This window comes from Apodemus sylvaticus, chromosome 7 (genome assembly GCF_947179515.1).
Source record: "Apodemus sylvaticus chromosome 7, mApoSyl1.1, whole genome shotgun sequence".
NCBI lineage: Eukaryota > Metazoa > Chordata > Mammalia > Rodentia > Muridae > Apodemus > Apodemus sylvaticus.
This window is the reverse complement of record NC_067478.1, coordinates 108,702,544-108,720,068: the sequence shown is the minus strand read 5'-3', so window position 1 is coordinate 108,720,068 and position 17,525 is coordinate 108,702,544. Positions and strand designations below refer to the sequence as shown.

The 17,525-nt window shown below is 44.7% G+C and overlaps 1 protein-coding gene across 2 annotated transcripts in view; it reads right to left on the bottom strand.

Annotated features, from left to right (window-relative positions):
* The window catches only part of Dpy19l1 (dpy-19 like C-mannosyltransferase 1), a 97,730-nt gene that overhangs the window by 62,869 nt on the left and 17,336 nt on the right, over positions 1-17,525 (bottom strand). For both annotated transcript variants that reach the window (XM_052188795.1, XM_052188796.1), the window contains exons 2-6: positions 15,620-15,644; positions 14,921-15,008; positions 8,216-8,353; positions 4,850-4,970; positions 4,114-4,207 (exon numbers count right to left, since the gene is read on the bottom strand). In XM_052188795.1, the coding sequence (XP_052044755.1) occupies positions 4,114-4,207; positions 4,850-4,970; positions 8,216-8,353; positions 14,921-15,008; positions 15,620-15,644 (466 nt within the window). The remainder of the gene's footprint in view (positions 1-4,113; positions 4,208-4,849; positions 4,971-8,215; positions 8,354-14,920; positions 15,009-15,619; positions 15,645-17,525) is intronic.

Genomic DNA, 17,525 nt, shown 5'->3' with positions numbered 1-17,525 from the left:
TTCCACATGCTGTCCCGCACGACTCTCCATTCAACCCTTTGTAACTTTTTACTAACCCAGAAATACAAGCACATTTCTTTGAGTTGAACCAGCAACTCCACAAACCTATTGAATGGAGGATGAAGAAACCAAACTTGCACCCACAGATATCCAGCCAAAGAGAACAAGAGGACTTGTCAGAAAAGCCCCTGTGTTGGTTGTGTTAAGGAGAGACTGTAAACAGAGAAACTGGGTTGTTTTCCTATCTATCCTCAGAGACATCTTTGAGCAAGGTGGCAAGCTAACAAAAATATTTCAGGTTTACTACAAATGACAGGTCACACTGGATTTCAAATCGTAGAAAGAAATTCCTACACACACACACACACACACACACACACACACACACACACACACGTGGAGGGGAAGGGGGGGAGAGGAAGAGGGGGAGGGAGAGGGAGACGGAGACGGAGAGAGACTCACTAAAGGCCCATTTGTTCCAAGCAGCTGCTAACCCAGTGACGCTCCAGGCTCAGTGGCCTCGGGACATCCAAACCCCACTGCACAGAGAGAGGCCTTAAGAGGGGCAAGTGGAGGGGAAGTACAAGAAGCAGAAATTCCAGGATCCTCAGGGCCGAGGCTGTATGGAATGATGGATGGCCCTGTTGTCACACCCTAAAGTCTGCTGTCAGCAGACATGATGGGATGCAGTTTCTAGGATGCTGTTCTTCGGCCTTCTCAGATCTGTGAATTTAGAGGCGAAGTCGTAGCTCTGCTTATTGGCATCTGTGGTAGCAGGCAGCCTGAGTTCTAATTTATGGTTACACAAACAACAAAGACAGAGTTGGACAACAAATGTGCACTGGCAAGGCAGACTATGGGGTCGGGACATCAAGGTTAGGCAGTACAGAAGCGACCCGAGGCAGTAGAGCGGGGAGAGCTGAAACATGCTGTAGGCCATGCCCCTGGGAGGAGACCGGGTCCTGAGGCACCGAACCTGAGTGCTCCCTCACCACCAGTTGGAATGCAGACTCTGAAGGACTGCAGCCACAAGCAGAGGAACGTTACGGTATAACTGAGCACACAGACACAAGTAGAACAACCCTAAGTTGTACCGATACTACTAGAAATAGTACAGTCTACCATTGCTATAAAACACTGTGTGTGTGTGTGTGTGTGTGTGTGTGTGTGTGCACGCGCGTGCATATGTTTAGGTGATGTCTATAATTTTTGTTATTTGAGAAAGGGTCTCTCACCAGCCTAGAAATTGGCTCCATGTGCTGGGTCCACAGCACAGCACAGGGTCCACTGTCTCAGCCTTCCCAGTGTGAGATGGCCACCATGCCAACCTTGTTGTTGCTGTTTTTGGTGGTGGTGGTGTAGAGTGGTTAGGGTGAGAGTGTCCCCCAGAGGCTCAGGCATTTCAGAACTTGTCCCCCAGGTGGTGGTGATGCTGGAAGATATCCCGCAGCTGCTGGAGAAGTCAGAGGTGGGCTTTGAAAACCCCCAGCTTCGCTCCTTTCCAGCTTCTCTCTAGGCTGCCTGCTTCTCCGGCAATGCCTGCCCCTGGCTGCCATGCCTCCATGCCATGACAGACAGACTGCGCCAGCAAGCGCTTTCTCCCAGGCTGCCGTGGGTCAGGGCTTACTGTCCCAGCCATAGAGAAGTCACTAACACGTGTGGGTTCAGGTGAAACCTCGGGCCTCCACTCGAGTCTCCATGCTTGAAAAGCAAGGCTCCTCAGTTCCTAAAATACTGCTTTCCCTGAGGAGAACTGGAGTGCCAACCTACAAAACTGATTTCAAAGCTCCGGGCGGGTGGTGCTCTCTAGTACCACTGTGTGCGTCTGGGGACAGATGGCCCTTAGGGACCTTCTAAGATCATCACCCGGCCTGCATCATGACCCACGGCTTGTTAAACTGCTGACTTCCCCTACTCACTGTGGAGAAAGTCTGAAGCCAGCCTTGCACTAAGCTCACCCACAGCTCTGACTTTGATTGCCTCCTCGCCCATGGGGAACGTGGACCCTCAGGTCACACTGTCACCGTGCTGCCTGCTTCAGCTTCTGCCTCACCCTGGGATGCAGCTCCCGGATATTTTCAGCTATCTAAATCGCTTATTCTTCAGGGCGGGGCTAGTGTCCCTTCCACCAGAACAAGCTTGTCCGGCCTCAGGACTCTAGACTTCCTCCCTTTCTTGCTGCTTGTCTTCCACTGATACTCACGCCACCGTGCTCACCTCACTGCCTGCTCGCACCCTGTGACAGCCCACACTCTTAAGAAGACACTACCTCGCATATACCGTGGGTGTTGACTGAACAACTGACCATGCACGGCCTATGAGGAGAAGAGTGTTCACCATGAAGGATTCGGCTAAAGATTAAGAAAGTTGTACATGGCCAGTGCCACTAAGACCCCTTCATTGGGGCCAGAACCTTCTATTCTTGTCAAAGATATTACGCCATTAGCCTTTGATACAAAAGTTACAGCAAGAATGGTAAGAAATCAGGGTGAGTGTTTCCTCTAGTAAAGGGTGAAAGCAGAGCTATCTGTGCCACCTACAAGTAACCATGTTTGCATTTATCTTACTTGAATAGAGTCTCCTAAATATGGTAATGTGTCTGTAAGTATTTTAAATATATATGAATATATACTCAATTCTTATAAATATATTTATTTACATATTTATATATATTTTATAATATATATTTATACCTATATGTCCATATAAAATATTTATATAATAGTTATAGTTATAAATTTACATTTGTTTAATTTATTTTATATAATCTTTATATTTATATAATTTATTTCTCTATATTTATACACATATTTAATGTTTATTTATAAATATATGAATATATATTTATAAAAATATAAATTGCAACTATATTTCAATCTGACCTAGTTGCTTCTCCATTCGCTAAGCACTTATAAAGTTACTGCTATGTACTCAAACACCGGCCTAACAACAGGTCTTTAAGCAGTTAAACTGAAAATGCAAAGAAGGTAACAGGACACTGTGGGAGCCCAACTCCTTAACACTATCCCAAGTGGAAACCCACATTCATATGCACGCAGTCCTGCACTACAGTCAGCCAGCAAGCAGTAGGAAGAAGTGTCTAAGATACTTCCAAGGTCAGAAAAGCTCAGAGAAGATGTCTCAGGTATATAGAGTGCTTACTTTGCAAACATGAGGACTTCTGTCCAATCCATTAGAACTCTTGAAAAAGGGTGGGTAATCCTCACTTGTAATCTTAGCTCTCAGGAAATCTTAGCTCTCAAGATGGATTCCCAGGCTTGGCAGCAGCTAGCATAGCCTGGGAATCCATCAAGAGTTACCAGCAAGAGACATAGCCTCAAATGATGGCCGTGCCTAAGACATTCAACGTTGTTCTCTGACCTCCACAAACATACACCCCACATTCATGTGCGCCCACATATGCACACATGCACATACACATAAGTGAAATGCAATAGTTCAGACAAACATAAACATATTGCAATATGTCATTAAAATAAAAAGGAAAATAAAAACATAAGACCTTTAAATACTAAATTTCCTTATGTTGCAAGAACACTACTTGACTATGAAGATAGGCAGATTGCAAATAGTTGTGTGGAATATACTTACACTTTAACATGAGCAAAGCAATGGTCGTCGCTATCATCTGATAAGTGATATTTTCATATTTTATAAAAATGATACATATTACATATGGTCCCATGCCTGTAAGCCATTAGCATTTACCACATATGCCCACCATATTCTATTTAAGTCTCTAAAACAGTGGTTCTCAACCTGTGAGATGTGCCCCTTTGGAGGCCACTGCTTATCAGATATTTACATTATGACTTATAACAGTAGCAAAATTATAGTTCTGAAGTAACGTGAAGCAATTTTACGGTTGGGGAAAGACAACAACACGAGGAACTGTATTAAAGGTCACGACATGAGGAGGAAGGTTGAGAGCCCACTGCTCCAAAACACTCTGAAATGTGATTACCATAAAAACACCGAAATCAGACAATCACAAACATCTCAAAAACACTATTAAAATTGAGCAACAAGTTATCAATAATTATTAACTAAGAACTTTTTATATTTGGCAAATACATACTAAGATATTCTTACCTTAAATATGTGCCATATATGAAGAATAATGCCATCATTAGTCCATTTAACATAAAAATTACAGCAACATAAAAGCAAGCAGGATCTCCCAATCCTTTAAAAATAAACAAAACATATGTTCTAACGACAAATTATGTTATGAGTCTGGCAATTTACATTAAACCATGCTTACTGTGAAACAGTTGTCAGATAAATGGTTTCCTAGGTTCCCGTATAAAACAGGGCGAGCTAGCAGGAGAGTGTGATAACCAACCGTACTGCTCCGATACGCTGGCCTGAAGACAGGCCGCACGCCTGAAGGTGCACCTTACAGGGGTAACAGGCGGGAGGGGGGCTACAGCAGAGCAAGGCAGAGGCAAGCATGGCCTCTGGGAGGAGGGCCTGGGCAGCCGCAGTGGCCCAGCTGGGGTGAAGCTACCCTGGGAAGAACATAGCTACTTGATGACAAGTACCGTGCTATAGCAAAGCTCAGAGTCCCTGGGAAAGTGGCATCTAGACACCCCAGGTAACACCTGAAGCAATCCAGCCTGAGGGCCAAAACATGGCCAAAACGGCTTCCTGTTCACCCCACTTTGCCCAGCCATGGGTTGCCCTGTGACCATGGAAGCAAACCAGCCTGCCCAAATTTGAGACTTGCAGAATCCAAGAGCATAATGGAAGGGTTGCTACTTGTACCACGAAGATTGCAGTAAGTCTTCTGTAGCCCAACAGACAAGGGAGCAACATGAGAGCTCACCCTCACAGCTTTCAATCGGACTGAGTCCTTCTCCTCGGGTAACTGTCCAGCATATCTTGGTTTGAATGCCAATCAAATCCATTATTTTGGTATAAATCCGGTACCAGCTGGCCAAGATCACCTTTTTAAAGAAAATAAAGAAGTCATAAGAAATAATTTCCAAGCCAGGCAGTGGTGACACACTCCTTTAATCCCAGCACTCAAGAGGCAGAGGTAGAAAGATCTTTCTGAGTTTGAAGCCAGCCTGGTCTATAGAGTGAGTTCCAGGAAAGCCTGGGGTTCCCCAGAAAAACACTAAAAACAAGCAAACGAAACAAAAAGAAATAAGCGTTCATTACTAGGTATGTTTTAGAGCTTTTCATAATTGTCAAACTGTCTTTTCATGCTCCGGCTGTTTGACTCCTTCTCTATCTAGTTAAACAAGGCTCAGCCTCTCCCATGAGGACTCTAGGTAAAGAGGCTCAGACTCTCCAATAAGAACGCAGGTAAACGAGGCTTAGCCTCTCCCACAGACTCTTCGATAGCCAAGCCTTTTACTGGTAAGCAAAAAATGAAATAAGAAAGCTTCAAGATTTACTTTTTAAAAAAATATAAAATTCTACCAGGAAACATAAAAGACCTAAAAAATTATGGTGCCTAATTTTTCAAGATGTAAATTCACATCTCAAATTAAATTTTAAGATAAAACAATCCCAGCCCAAATCCCAATATTTATAATTATTTTACAGACGTAAAAGAATAAAAGGGGGATATCCTAATGAATCCAAAGGTCTATCACTGAAAGTAACTAAAGTAGCGCGACACAGGCAGACGCACACCCAGCCTGGCCAGTGCCTTGGGGAGGCAGTGGCCATGAACTGCTCTGCCTTCCAAGCAAAAGCACTCGCAGCCCAGCCCCTGCCAACTCTACAGAACTGCTCTGGGCTGACCAAAGTAATGTTCTCAAGGTCACCTAAGGGAAACAGCAGGCTATGATAGGCTAATCAATAGAAGTGATATGTAGTGCAGGGGCCTTTGCCAAAGGAAGCATGACTATGCTAAGCTATTCCAGCCCAGGGAGCCCAGGGGATTCACGGGGGCTGAGGCTTTTGAAGAGACTCCATCACAGCTCAACTCTGTTTTATACCTCCTCTGCCTCCACTAACTTCCCGCAGGTAAGACCCAACGGCACTCCCTCACACACTTACTGCAAGAAAATTTGCAGTTCCAAGTCTACTTTCAGGATTTTAATAAGGTAATATAGACATAAAATCCAAACACAGGCGACAGTCATTGATAAGTACACCGATTTTACACTTAAAAGAGAAAACTACTTTAAGTCAGGGGTGAGAAGATGGGTCATTCAGTGATGAGTTACACAGAAGATGGGTCATTCAGTGATGAGTTACACAGAAGACCAGTATAAAGAGTGCACTTTTGTACAAATGCATGACCACAAATTCCAAATATGTTACAAATATAAATATTCATATAACTATAAAGAATAAATGTTTTACATGCATATTTAAAAGTCATAAGTTAAAAGATTCGTGGGCATAAAATGTTACATAGGAAAATATGTATCCATAGCTAAAAAGATAAACATTTCATTAATGTCATAATCATAGCATCTTATGTATAAAAAAAATGACTGTTTTAGAAACACAATAGAAACAGATACAAAGGAGCATAAACAGGAATTCTCTTTCAAAATAGAAATGGATATTTATATAGCACTGAAATATATTCATATACATGAGTTAAATAAAATGCTCCAAGTACTTATAATTTCCTTGTCTATCAAAATCAGCAAGGATGCAAATCAACATTTTCCAAACTGCTCCTGGCAGGGATTCAATCGGTATAACCTATAAGAAAGACGTTTGGCAATGTGCCCCCAAATCACAACAACACACATTCTGCTAAACTGAAGAGCTATATTCACAAATTTATAGTTTTAAAAAATGAATAAATGGTTTGCTGGTGGTTTCATCAATTTGACACAAACCTAGACATATCTTGGATGAAGGAATCTGATTTGCAAAAACCTCTCCAAAAGACTGACCTGTAAGCAAGTCTGTGGAGCATTTTCTTTGATTAACGATTGCTGTGGGAAGGCCCAGCCCATGCGGGTCGCTCTACCCACGGGCAGGCTGTGGGCAGCAAGCCAGTAAGCAGCATTCTTGCATGGTGTCTTCTCCAGTCCCTGCCCTGCCTCCAAGCTCCTGCCTTGAATTCCCAGTTGGTTTTTCTCAATGGACTGGGGATGACATTAGATAAACTATATAAACCCTTTCCTCCCGAAGTTCCTTTTAGTTGTAGTGGTCTATCAAAGCAGTAAAACCTAAATAAGGCAGATGTGTATAATAAAGATTTAGATTCACAGATGTTTGCTGCCATGTTGCTTAGAATATTCACAAGTGTGGAAAGTTAAAATGTCCATAGAAGATCATACATCAACCGTTACAAATGACACACCAGCAGCCAGGCTGATAGAGAGGAATCCTGTCTTGAGATGAAAGTGGGAGAGAGGGTGGCTACAAATGTCCCCCAAAGACAAAATGCACACATAAAAATACTGCAGACCCTGTAATCCAACGTTTGTAAAGTGTGCTTACGTATAGTCACAGAAAATATTCAAGAGCAGTACTTTGTGGAAAACACTGAACTATGGAGGACATTCATATTAATTGCTCAATAATCAACCAAATCATTGATCCAGAAGTGAAGTCCTCTCAGTAGAGAAAGACTACAGGTCCACTAAGCACAGCTGCTGAGCAGAGACAGACACAGCGCAGACATCTGGGTGCTGTTCTTTACCCACGTTAAGAAGGGAAGGGAAGGTATGGGCTTTGAAAGAGAGCCTGATTTCAAGTCACAAAGGAATTGGTTCTTAGCCCAGGGCCCAGAAAAATACTTAAGAAATCTGTCAAATGAGGGAAGGGAGGATAATGGAAGTCTAAAAATAGAAATGTTACCAAGTATCACAACCTTCCTCCCTTACCTCATGGATGAGCCCTCCTTCCTTTGAGGCCAGCCCAACCCTAGAGTGTTCCCCAAGAGAGGGAGGCATGCTACCCTAGGGAGGGAAGGATGTCTTCCTACTGCGAAGAGTTGTCCAACAAATGACCCATGGCAGCCATGGTCGGCTCTCACTGTCGACTCACCAAACGTAAAGAAGTCCCTCATTTTCTAATAATAATGCCAGCACAATTATAGATCCCAGAGATTCAAATTCCTCTCCTGCAATAGACTCCTTCACGTGGTATAATTTTTATTAAAAAGAGAATTAAAATTTAGTATGGTAAGTCAGAACTTAAGAGCTAGACTCACATGTAATTTTTAAAAAGCATTTTTTTTCATAAAAAAATCACAACAGTTACTTACCTCAGGGTAAAGATTGAACCTTTTTAATGTGTTAATAACAAGCGGGTATTCAGTCAGCTTGTCATTCATTATCATCCACACTCCGTTCAAGAACGAGGGCGCTTCCACAATAGTCTTGAAGTACGAATAATACAGCCCCTGAAAGAAGGATATGCTCCAGTTATAACAAAAAGGGCAGAGTTATTCATCTTCTTAGATTACAAATACTTAAAAACACTGGTTTTGAAAAACCAAGCACTCAAGCAGGTAATAGCTACAATTAATTCCACGGGTTTCTGATCATTTATAAATTCTTAGGTTGTCAAAAAGTATATTTTAGAAGAATTTCATCATAATTAAAATAATTTAATGGGAAAATAGCTTCAAAAATAGTATCAGAATTTAAATATGTATGCATGCGGTTCAGCACATGCCATGTATGAAGTCTATTCCACACCCAAAAGTGACATCAGTCTTATTTCCTCCAAATTTACATTTAAACATCTAAATGTGTTTTTAAATAGACTGCACATTACACACCTTCCTACTAAACAGTAAGTTTACAGATCATTTTCTCCCAGAGCCGCACAGCCTAAGAGCTGACACTGGGCCTGGAGGGAGACATTGTGAGAGACCTAGGGATGCTCAGAACCGACATGCTACTTTGAGAAGGACTGTAACAAAGGTGAAATGACAGGAAACAGAAACATCTGCGGCAGGGCTGACAGTGTAGCTCACTTAGCTGAGCGCACCAGCACGCAGGAGGCTCTGAGTCTGATGCCCGCCTCTACACACACCCAACCCCACAAGCCCCACACACACAAAGTGAAGCCAGGAAGAACAAGCAGTCCAAGGCCACCCTCAGCTACAATGTCTGACCAGGTAAGAAAACAGGAGACTCCTTCCCAGTGAATAAATAAACAAAACAAAAGCAATGTCCCCTGACAGTCCATGAAGCTTAGCCAGGAGTCTGAGAGGCTAAGGAGTAAGGGACGCAGAGGCACACAGGGAAAATTCCACCTTCTCTTCACTTTAACCAGAGTGAGACCACCTGCCAAGCTCTGGGCACAGAAAGGTGACCTCCCTGCTACCCAGGGTGTCTCCAGTGACCTCCCCACTACCCAGGGTGTCTCCAGTGACCTCCCTACTACCCAGGGTGTCTCCAGTGACCTCCCTGCTACCCAGGGTGTCTCCAGTGACCTCCCTACTACCCAGGATGTCTCCAGTGACCTCCCTACTACCCAGGATGTCTCCAGTGACCTCCCTACTACCCAGGATGTCTCCAGTGACCTCCCTACTACCCAGGATGTCTCCAGTGACCTCCCTACTACCCAGGATGTCTCCAGTGACCTCCCTACTACCCAGGGTGTCTCCAGTGACCTCCCTACTACCCAGGATGTCTCCAGTGACCTCCCCACTACCCAGGATGTCTCCAGTGACCTCCCTACTACCCAGGGTGTCTCCAGTGACCTCCCTACTACCCAGGATGTCTCCAGTGACCTCCCTGCTACCCAGGATGTCTCCAGTGACCTCCCTGCTACCCAGGATGTCTCCAGTGACCTCCCTACTACCCAGGATGTCTCCAGTGACCTCCCTACTACCCAGGATGTCTCCAGTGACCTCCCTACTACCCAGGATGTCTCCAGTGACCTCCCTACTACCCAGGATGTCTCCAGTGAACTCCCTACTACCCAGGGTGTCTCCAGTGACCTCCCTACTACCCAGGGTGTCTCCAGTGACCTCCCTGCTACCCAGGATGTCTCCAGTGACCTCCCTACTACCCAGGATGTCTCCAGTGACCTCCCTACTACCCAGGATGTCTCCAGTGACCTCCCTACTACCCAGGGTGTCTCCAGTGACCTCCCTACTACCCAGGATGTCTCCAGTGACCTCCCTACTACCCAGGATGTCTCCAGTGACCTCCCTACTACCCAGGGTGTCTCCAGTGACCTCCCTACTACCCAGGATGTCTCCAGTGACCTCCCTACTACCCAGGATGTCTCCAGTGACCTCCCTACTACCCAGGATGTCTCCAATGACCTCCCTGCTACCCAGGATGTCTCCAGTGACCTCTCTACTACCCAGGATGTCTCCAGTGACCTCCCTACTACCCAGGGTGTCTCCAGTGACCTCCCTGCTACCCAGGGTGTCTCCAGTGACCTCCCTGCTACCCAGGATGTCTCCAGTGACCTCCCTACTACACAGGATGTCTCTGGTGACCTCCCTACTGCCCAGGATGTCTCCAGTGACCTCCCTACTACCCAGGGTGTCTCCAGTGACCTCCCTACTACCCAGGGTGTCTCCAGTGACCTCCCTACTACCCAGGATGTCTCCAGTGACCTCCCTACTACCCAGGGTGTCTCCAGTGACCTCCCTACTACCCAGGATGTCTCCAGTGACCTCCCTACTACCCAGGATGTCTCCAGTGACCTCCCTACTACCCAGGATGTCTCCAGTGACCTCCCTACTACCCAGGGTGTCTCCAGTGACCTCCCTGCTACCCAGGATGTCTCCAGTGACCTCCCTACTACCCAGGGTGTCTCCAGTGACCTCCCTGTTACCCAGGGTGTCTCCAGTGACCTCCCTACTACCCAGGGTGTCTCCAGTGACCTCCCTACTACCCAGGATGTCTCCGGTGACCTCCCTACTACCCAGGGTGTCTCCAGTGACCTCCCTGCTACCCAGGGTGTCTCCAGTGACCTCCCTACTACCCAGGGTGTCTCCAGTGACCTCCCTACTACCCAGGGTGTCTCCAGTGACCTCCCTGCTACCCAGGGTGTCTCCGGTGACCTCCCTACTACCCAGGGTGTCTCCGGTGACCTCCCTACTACCCAGGGTGTCTCCAGTGACCTCCCTGCTACCCAGGATGTCTCCAGTGACCTCCCTACAACCCAGGATGTCTCTGGTGACCTCCCTACTGCCCAGGATGTCTCCAGTGACCTCCCTACTACCCAGGGTGTCTCCAGTGACCTCCCTACTACCCAGGGTGTCTCCAGTGACCTCCCTACTACCCAGGATGTCTCCAGTGACCTCCCTACTACCCAGGGTGTCTCCAGTGACCTCCCTACTACCCAGGATGTCTCCAGTGACCTCCCTACTACCCAGGATGTCTCCAGTGACCTCCCTACTACCCAGGATGTCTCCAGTGACCTCCCTACTACCCAGGGTGTCTCCAGTGACCTCCCTACTACCCAGGATGTCTCCAGTGACCTCCCTACTACCCAGGGTGTCTCCAGTGACCTCCCTACTACTCAGGATGTCTCCAGTGACCTCCCTACTACCCAGGATGTCTCCAGTGACCTCCCTACTACCCAGGATGTCTCCAGTGACCTCCCTACTACCCAGGATGTCTCCGGTGACCTCCCTACTACCCAGGATGTCTCCAGTGACCTCCCTACTACCAAGGATGTCTCCGGTGACCTCCCTACTACCCAGGATGTCTCCGGTGACCTCCCTGCTACCCAGGATGTCTCCAGTGACCTCCCTACTACCCAGGATGTCTCCGGTGACCTCCCTACTACCCAGGATGTCTCCAGTGACCTCCCTGCTACCCAGGATGTCTCCAGTGACCTCCCTACTACCCAGGATGTCTCCGGTGACCTCCCTACTACCCAGGATGTCTCCAGTGACCTCCCTGCTACCCAGGATGTCTCCAGTGACCTCCCTGCTACCCAGGATGTCTCCAGTGACCTCCCTACTACCCAGGGTGTCTCCAGTGACCTCCCTACTACCCAGGGTGTCTCCAGTGACCTCCCTACTACCCAGGGTGTCTCCAGTGACCTCCCTACTACCCAGGGTGTCTCCAGTGACCTCCCCACTACCCAGGATGTCTCCAGTGACCTCCCTGCTACCCAGGATGTCTCCAGTGACCTCCCTACTACCCAGGATGTCTCCAGTGACCTCCCTACTACTCAGGATGTCTTCGGTGACCTCCCTACTACCCAGGATGTCTCCGGTGACCTCCCCACTACCCAGGATGTCTCCGGTGACCTCCCTACTACCCAGGATGTCTCCGGTGACCTCCCTACTACCCAGGATGTCTCCATTGACCTCCCTACTACCCAGGATGTCTCCAGTGACCTCCCCACTACCCAGGGTGTCTCCGGTGACCTCCCCACTACCCAGGATGTCTCCGGTGACCTCCCTACTACCCAGGATGTCTCTGGTGACCTCCCTACTGCCCAGGATGTCTCCGGTGACCTCCCTACTACCCAGGATGTCTCCATTGACCTCCCTACTACCCATGATGTCTCCAGTGACCTCCCCACTACCCAGGATGTCTCCGGTGACCTCCCCACTACCCAGGGTTTCTCCGATGACCTCCCTACTACTCAGGATGTCTCCAGTGACCTCCCTACTACCCAGGGTGTCTCCGGTGACCTCCCTACTACCCAGGATGTCTCCAGTGACCTCCCTACTACCCAGGGTGTCTCCGGTGACCTCCCTACTACTCAGGGTGTCTCCAGAGAGAGAAAGTCTGATTCTGGCCTGAGCTAGTCCTCACATAATCCTTCCTGAATTCAGACAGACTTCCTACTGTAGTCAGGTAACGGGGTCTCTTAACACTTTCCTGTAGGCCAGAACTAGTGAATATGGTCTCATTTAAACAGGGTCCTTAATGATACAATTAAGTTGTAGTAACAGCGAAGAAGATTCCAGTGATTCTAATGTGAACACAGGCTTACGGCATGGAAAGATGGCCCTGAAGGACAGAAGGACCAAGAGGACAGAAGCAGAGACTGAAGAGCAAAGCAGCAATAAGCCAAGGAAACCCGGACAGGCAGCAAACAGCAGCCGGCCTCGCCGAGTGGCAGCTGGCCCGTGCCTTCTAGACTCTGGGACTGTCAGAAGCCCCACACTACTGCTTCTACCTGCTCTGTATTTCATTTTAGAGACATATTAACATTTCATTAATCAGAAAAACCACACAACTTTAAATATTTAAGTAACAAAAATTTTAAAATGCATTAATTATTTATTAAATTGGAAGAGAATACCAAGTAGCCCTACTGGGTATTCAAAGTGAAACACAGCACAACATCGAGACAGACTTCCAAAAAATCCTAAAATTCATTTAATAGTTATATTTCTATGGAGCTTGACATTTTTATTCTACTAAGTAAATAATTAAAACAAATTTAATATCAAGTAAAATAGACCAAATCCCAAATTTTAATTTAAAAATTTTAATATAAATTCATGACTACAGGATTTTTTTAAAAAAATTAGTTTCCTAATTCTGGTCACTGAAAGGCCAGGCCTCAGCGGCCCATGCAGCGGCAACGAGCACATGCAGCAGAGGTCCTGGTGGCTGCCTGCCAGCTATAGCTGAACACAACTGAAGCTCCTTGGGAAACTGGCTGCTGCCGGTTGGGTAGGAGAAGCCAGGCAGTACCCCAAAGTAAGGAAGACCTGGATGCCAAGGAAACACTAGTGAGGTCACACCGAGGGTCAGCACAGCCAACGGCAGACATTGGCCAGTTCCAGACACCAAAGGTTACACAATATGTGCCAATAAATCTACTGATTTTCACTAGATGTGAGAGAATCCATTTATTTTTATGAAAAAAAAAACACTATAAATAAAAGAATGGATCATTTTCCTGTCTTTTTACTAATTAGTAAACCTAAAAAAGAAATTGAAGCAATGTTGCAGGAAACTTCTTTCCAGAGTTACAAGGCAGCAGATGCAGAATAACAATGGCAGTGTCTGTTCTAACGAGATGAGTGAGCTACACGGATGGCTGGGCTCTAAGAAGGCCTCAGCCAGGCCACTCCTTAAGCTACTCCCCACACTGAAGATCTGAGAAGGCGACCGACCCCTCTGTGAACCTTGACTACAACAAAGGGCCCAACATCAGCTGGGAGGTATTCCTTCCAGAAAGTAGCCATATTTTCCATTAGTCTTCAGAAAACACGGGAGATGGGAACAATTGTGAGAACCTGAGTTATAGCCATAGACAAGACTATATAACATACATGCATGTTATATATACTATGTTATATACACTACATGTATGTTGTATGTATACATGTATGTTATGTATACTACATGTATGTTGAGAAATTGGTATATATATAAAATATATACATATATTATATATGTGTATATAAATATATATACACATGTATGTATGTGTGTATGTATGTGTGTGTGTGTATGTATGTTTGTATGTATATAGGTACATAAATGTAAGTACATATATGGGGGCCTATATGGCTCCTCAATAGATAAATGTCAGAAAAACAAGACAGAAAGAGGGCCTTACAGGTGAAAAGACCTAGTGACACAGCAGGTAAACTAAGTGCAGATAGTCTGCATCTTCAGTTAAGGACATCAGCAGCTATCAAGTGCCAATCAGCTCACTCAAACATTTTTATTTGATGATGCTAAAAAATGGCTAGGCACAAAAAGTCCTTTGGGGAACTTCAAATGTAGCATGAGAGTTAAGTCTAATTTCCTTTCTCAGAGAAGGGTAAGGACATATGGATGAGTGTGTTGTCTGTTGTTGAAGTTACAAGATAAGGAGGCAGAACTGTCTACTCCTTTTCTTTGGGAATGTCTGTTGAAGCTTTTCATGCCAAAAAAGCTTTAAAACATTTAGAGTCCTAAATTACTACAATGAAACACTACACACACTACACACATGCACACATGCATACACGCACACACGCACACACGCACACACGCACACATGCACACATGCACACACGCACAGAACTAACCATTTCGGTGCGGAAAGCCATCTCTCTCTCCAGCGTTGAGAGGTGAGAAAAATGCCGATCATTTTCAAAGAGATGTGTTATGTGGCTCCTGGAAACATTCAACAACACGGCCGTCAGTGCTATGGCCTGCAGGAGAGCTATTTCAAAGGCAAAGGAATCGTCCTACAGATTATAGACCCTTTGCAACAAAACTGAAGCAACATCGTATCTGTATTTGTTTTCTACCAGATTTTAACAATTCTACTAAAAGTCCTCTCCATAAGAAAACACATTCCAATTAGATTTTAACATTAAAATAAACCATAACAATATTTTAAGTGATGTACTATAAAAATATAGATCATACTGAATGTGCCATTGGGTACCATTCAGAAACTGCCTGGTTCACAAAATTCATACATCTCTCCACCCAGAAGATTAAAAACATCAATCTAACATTCAACACGTACAACATATTAATGTTACGCAAATTAGAGTATCAAATATAGCTTCTTTAATAATAGATAACTTCATATAACAGTTTTGCTATCCTGATTCTGATTTATCAAATAAACTAATCTTTCAGAAGACTATGGTATAAATAAGATACATCCATCCTATGATACAGAAGCAATTCCTCTAAATACATGGGCTATAGCTTTGGTAAGTTATGAACATTTACATAATACATATCATTAAAGAAAAAAAAAACCATCTTACCAGTGCAATAAGGCTGCAAAGGAAGCTGAAAGAAAAAGAAATTTATATTACTATTTTAGCATGAAGAAAGACTTTCTCCTTACAGATAAGCACTTCTGACAAGATCCAGCACGTTTGGGGCCCGATGGCTAAAGACCTCATAAACACTCCCAAGATAAACGTGCAAAGCCTAGGCGGAGGAGAGGATGAACTAGGCTTAGCATCTGGGAGACCAGGAACCTTCAAAAGAAGCACTGGGGTTATGCCTGCAATGCAGCAAGAGAGTGAGCGGCTCACGATCCAGCTGCAGTTTTCATCCACTCCTTCACACATGTGTGGCCCTATTGTTGCCAATACTATAAAGGAACCACTAGATCAGAAGCCTCCCAAAAAGACCCTGGAGGAGCAGAATCCATAGGTAAAGGCACCTTAGAAGAAAGAGCCACGATTACCAGTGAGCCATGGTTACGAGTGAAATACATAAAGTACCACCACCTTTGTAAACTACCTTAGTGCCTGGATTTTTACAGGAAGCCCCACTCCTGTAAAAGTGGAAGGAGAAAAGAAGAGACAGAGAAAGAAAGACTCAGGGTAAGGCCAAGAGTTATACAGATCACAGCTCAGAACACTTCATGTTCTGCCCAAGTAGATATCACTGGAGACACATCTGACTATAGCCTTTGTGTTCATAAACATGGTATATACATTCTGTTGCACAGAATTCAATTACCCTTGAGAAAAATTCTATCAGGTAGTCCAAAGTGGGAAACTCTTATCCTCAAGGCTTGGGACAAGAAATGTTTCAAATACCAATTTTTCTTCACATTTTGAAATATCTGTATAATGACATAGCTGGGGATGGCACCAATGTCTAAATACAAATCCATTTATGTCTCTGAAATACTGTACAGTCAGAGGTAATTTGATACCATATTTTTAGGAAGCCTGCATTTTGACAGACTCATCCTGAGGTCGGGTGTAATTAGTTTGTGCCTGTGCCCACATGTCAACACTCAAAATGTTTCAAACTTTGAGCTTTGGGATTTCAGATTAGGAGTATTCACCCTATTCCTATTTTAAATTTTTTCTAATGTCCATGAAATATTTTCTATGCTAATATACATTATTGTTGGTGTATAATTTATGAAGACTAATTTATGATACATTTGTTTTCAATTTATTGATTATAGTATTTTTGGCTAATTTTATATTCTCTATTTTAGACAGTATTATTAGCAAATGCTAATTTTTTTCTGTTTTATACATTTACCATTAGCATCCTCTACTTGGCCTATATCTTCTAGAATTCCTTAAAAAATTCTGGTGAAAAAAACATACTAGGTTTGACTTCTCTTAGTTGAAAAAGTTTCATCTTCGATTCTGTAGTGAAAATAAGGATTTGTCAAGGTCACCTTCCTTTGTGTTCTTTTTTTTTTCATTAATTTATTTAATTTATTCACTTAATATCCCAGTCACAGTCCCCACTTCCTCCCAGCCCTACAATCCATTCCCTCCCTACCTCCTCCCCTTCTCCTCAGAGAAGGTTACTGACCTAGTAGCCCTATATATTATAGCAGATGTGCACCTTCTGTGTTCTTAGAACACCACAATCTCTTTCTTGGGAGAAGATGGGAGATGCCAGATGCCTTCAGTGCCTTTAACAGGTTCCTTTAGCACCAGTGTGGACAATAAGAAATCCTAGGAGTTCTCAATCTCTTTGGTTCAGGTTAGCGGGAGCATCAAACATTTACTACATATCTACCCAGAACCTTGGATGAGCTTTACCTGCAGGAAATCAATAAACCCCTACAGCTTCCCTATGGTGGTGGGCATAAGTAAGTCTCAATCATGAAGAACTGGGGCACACTATAGATAGTAGCTTGCCGGATGGTATATAATAGAGCGGGCAAATTAACAGGCTAGCTTT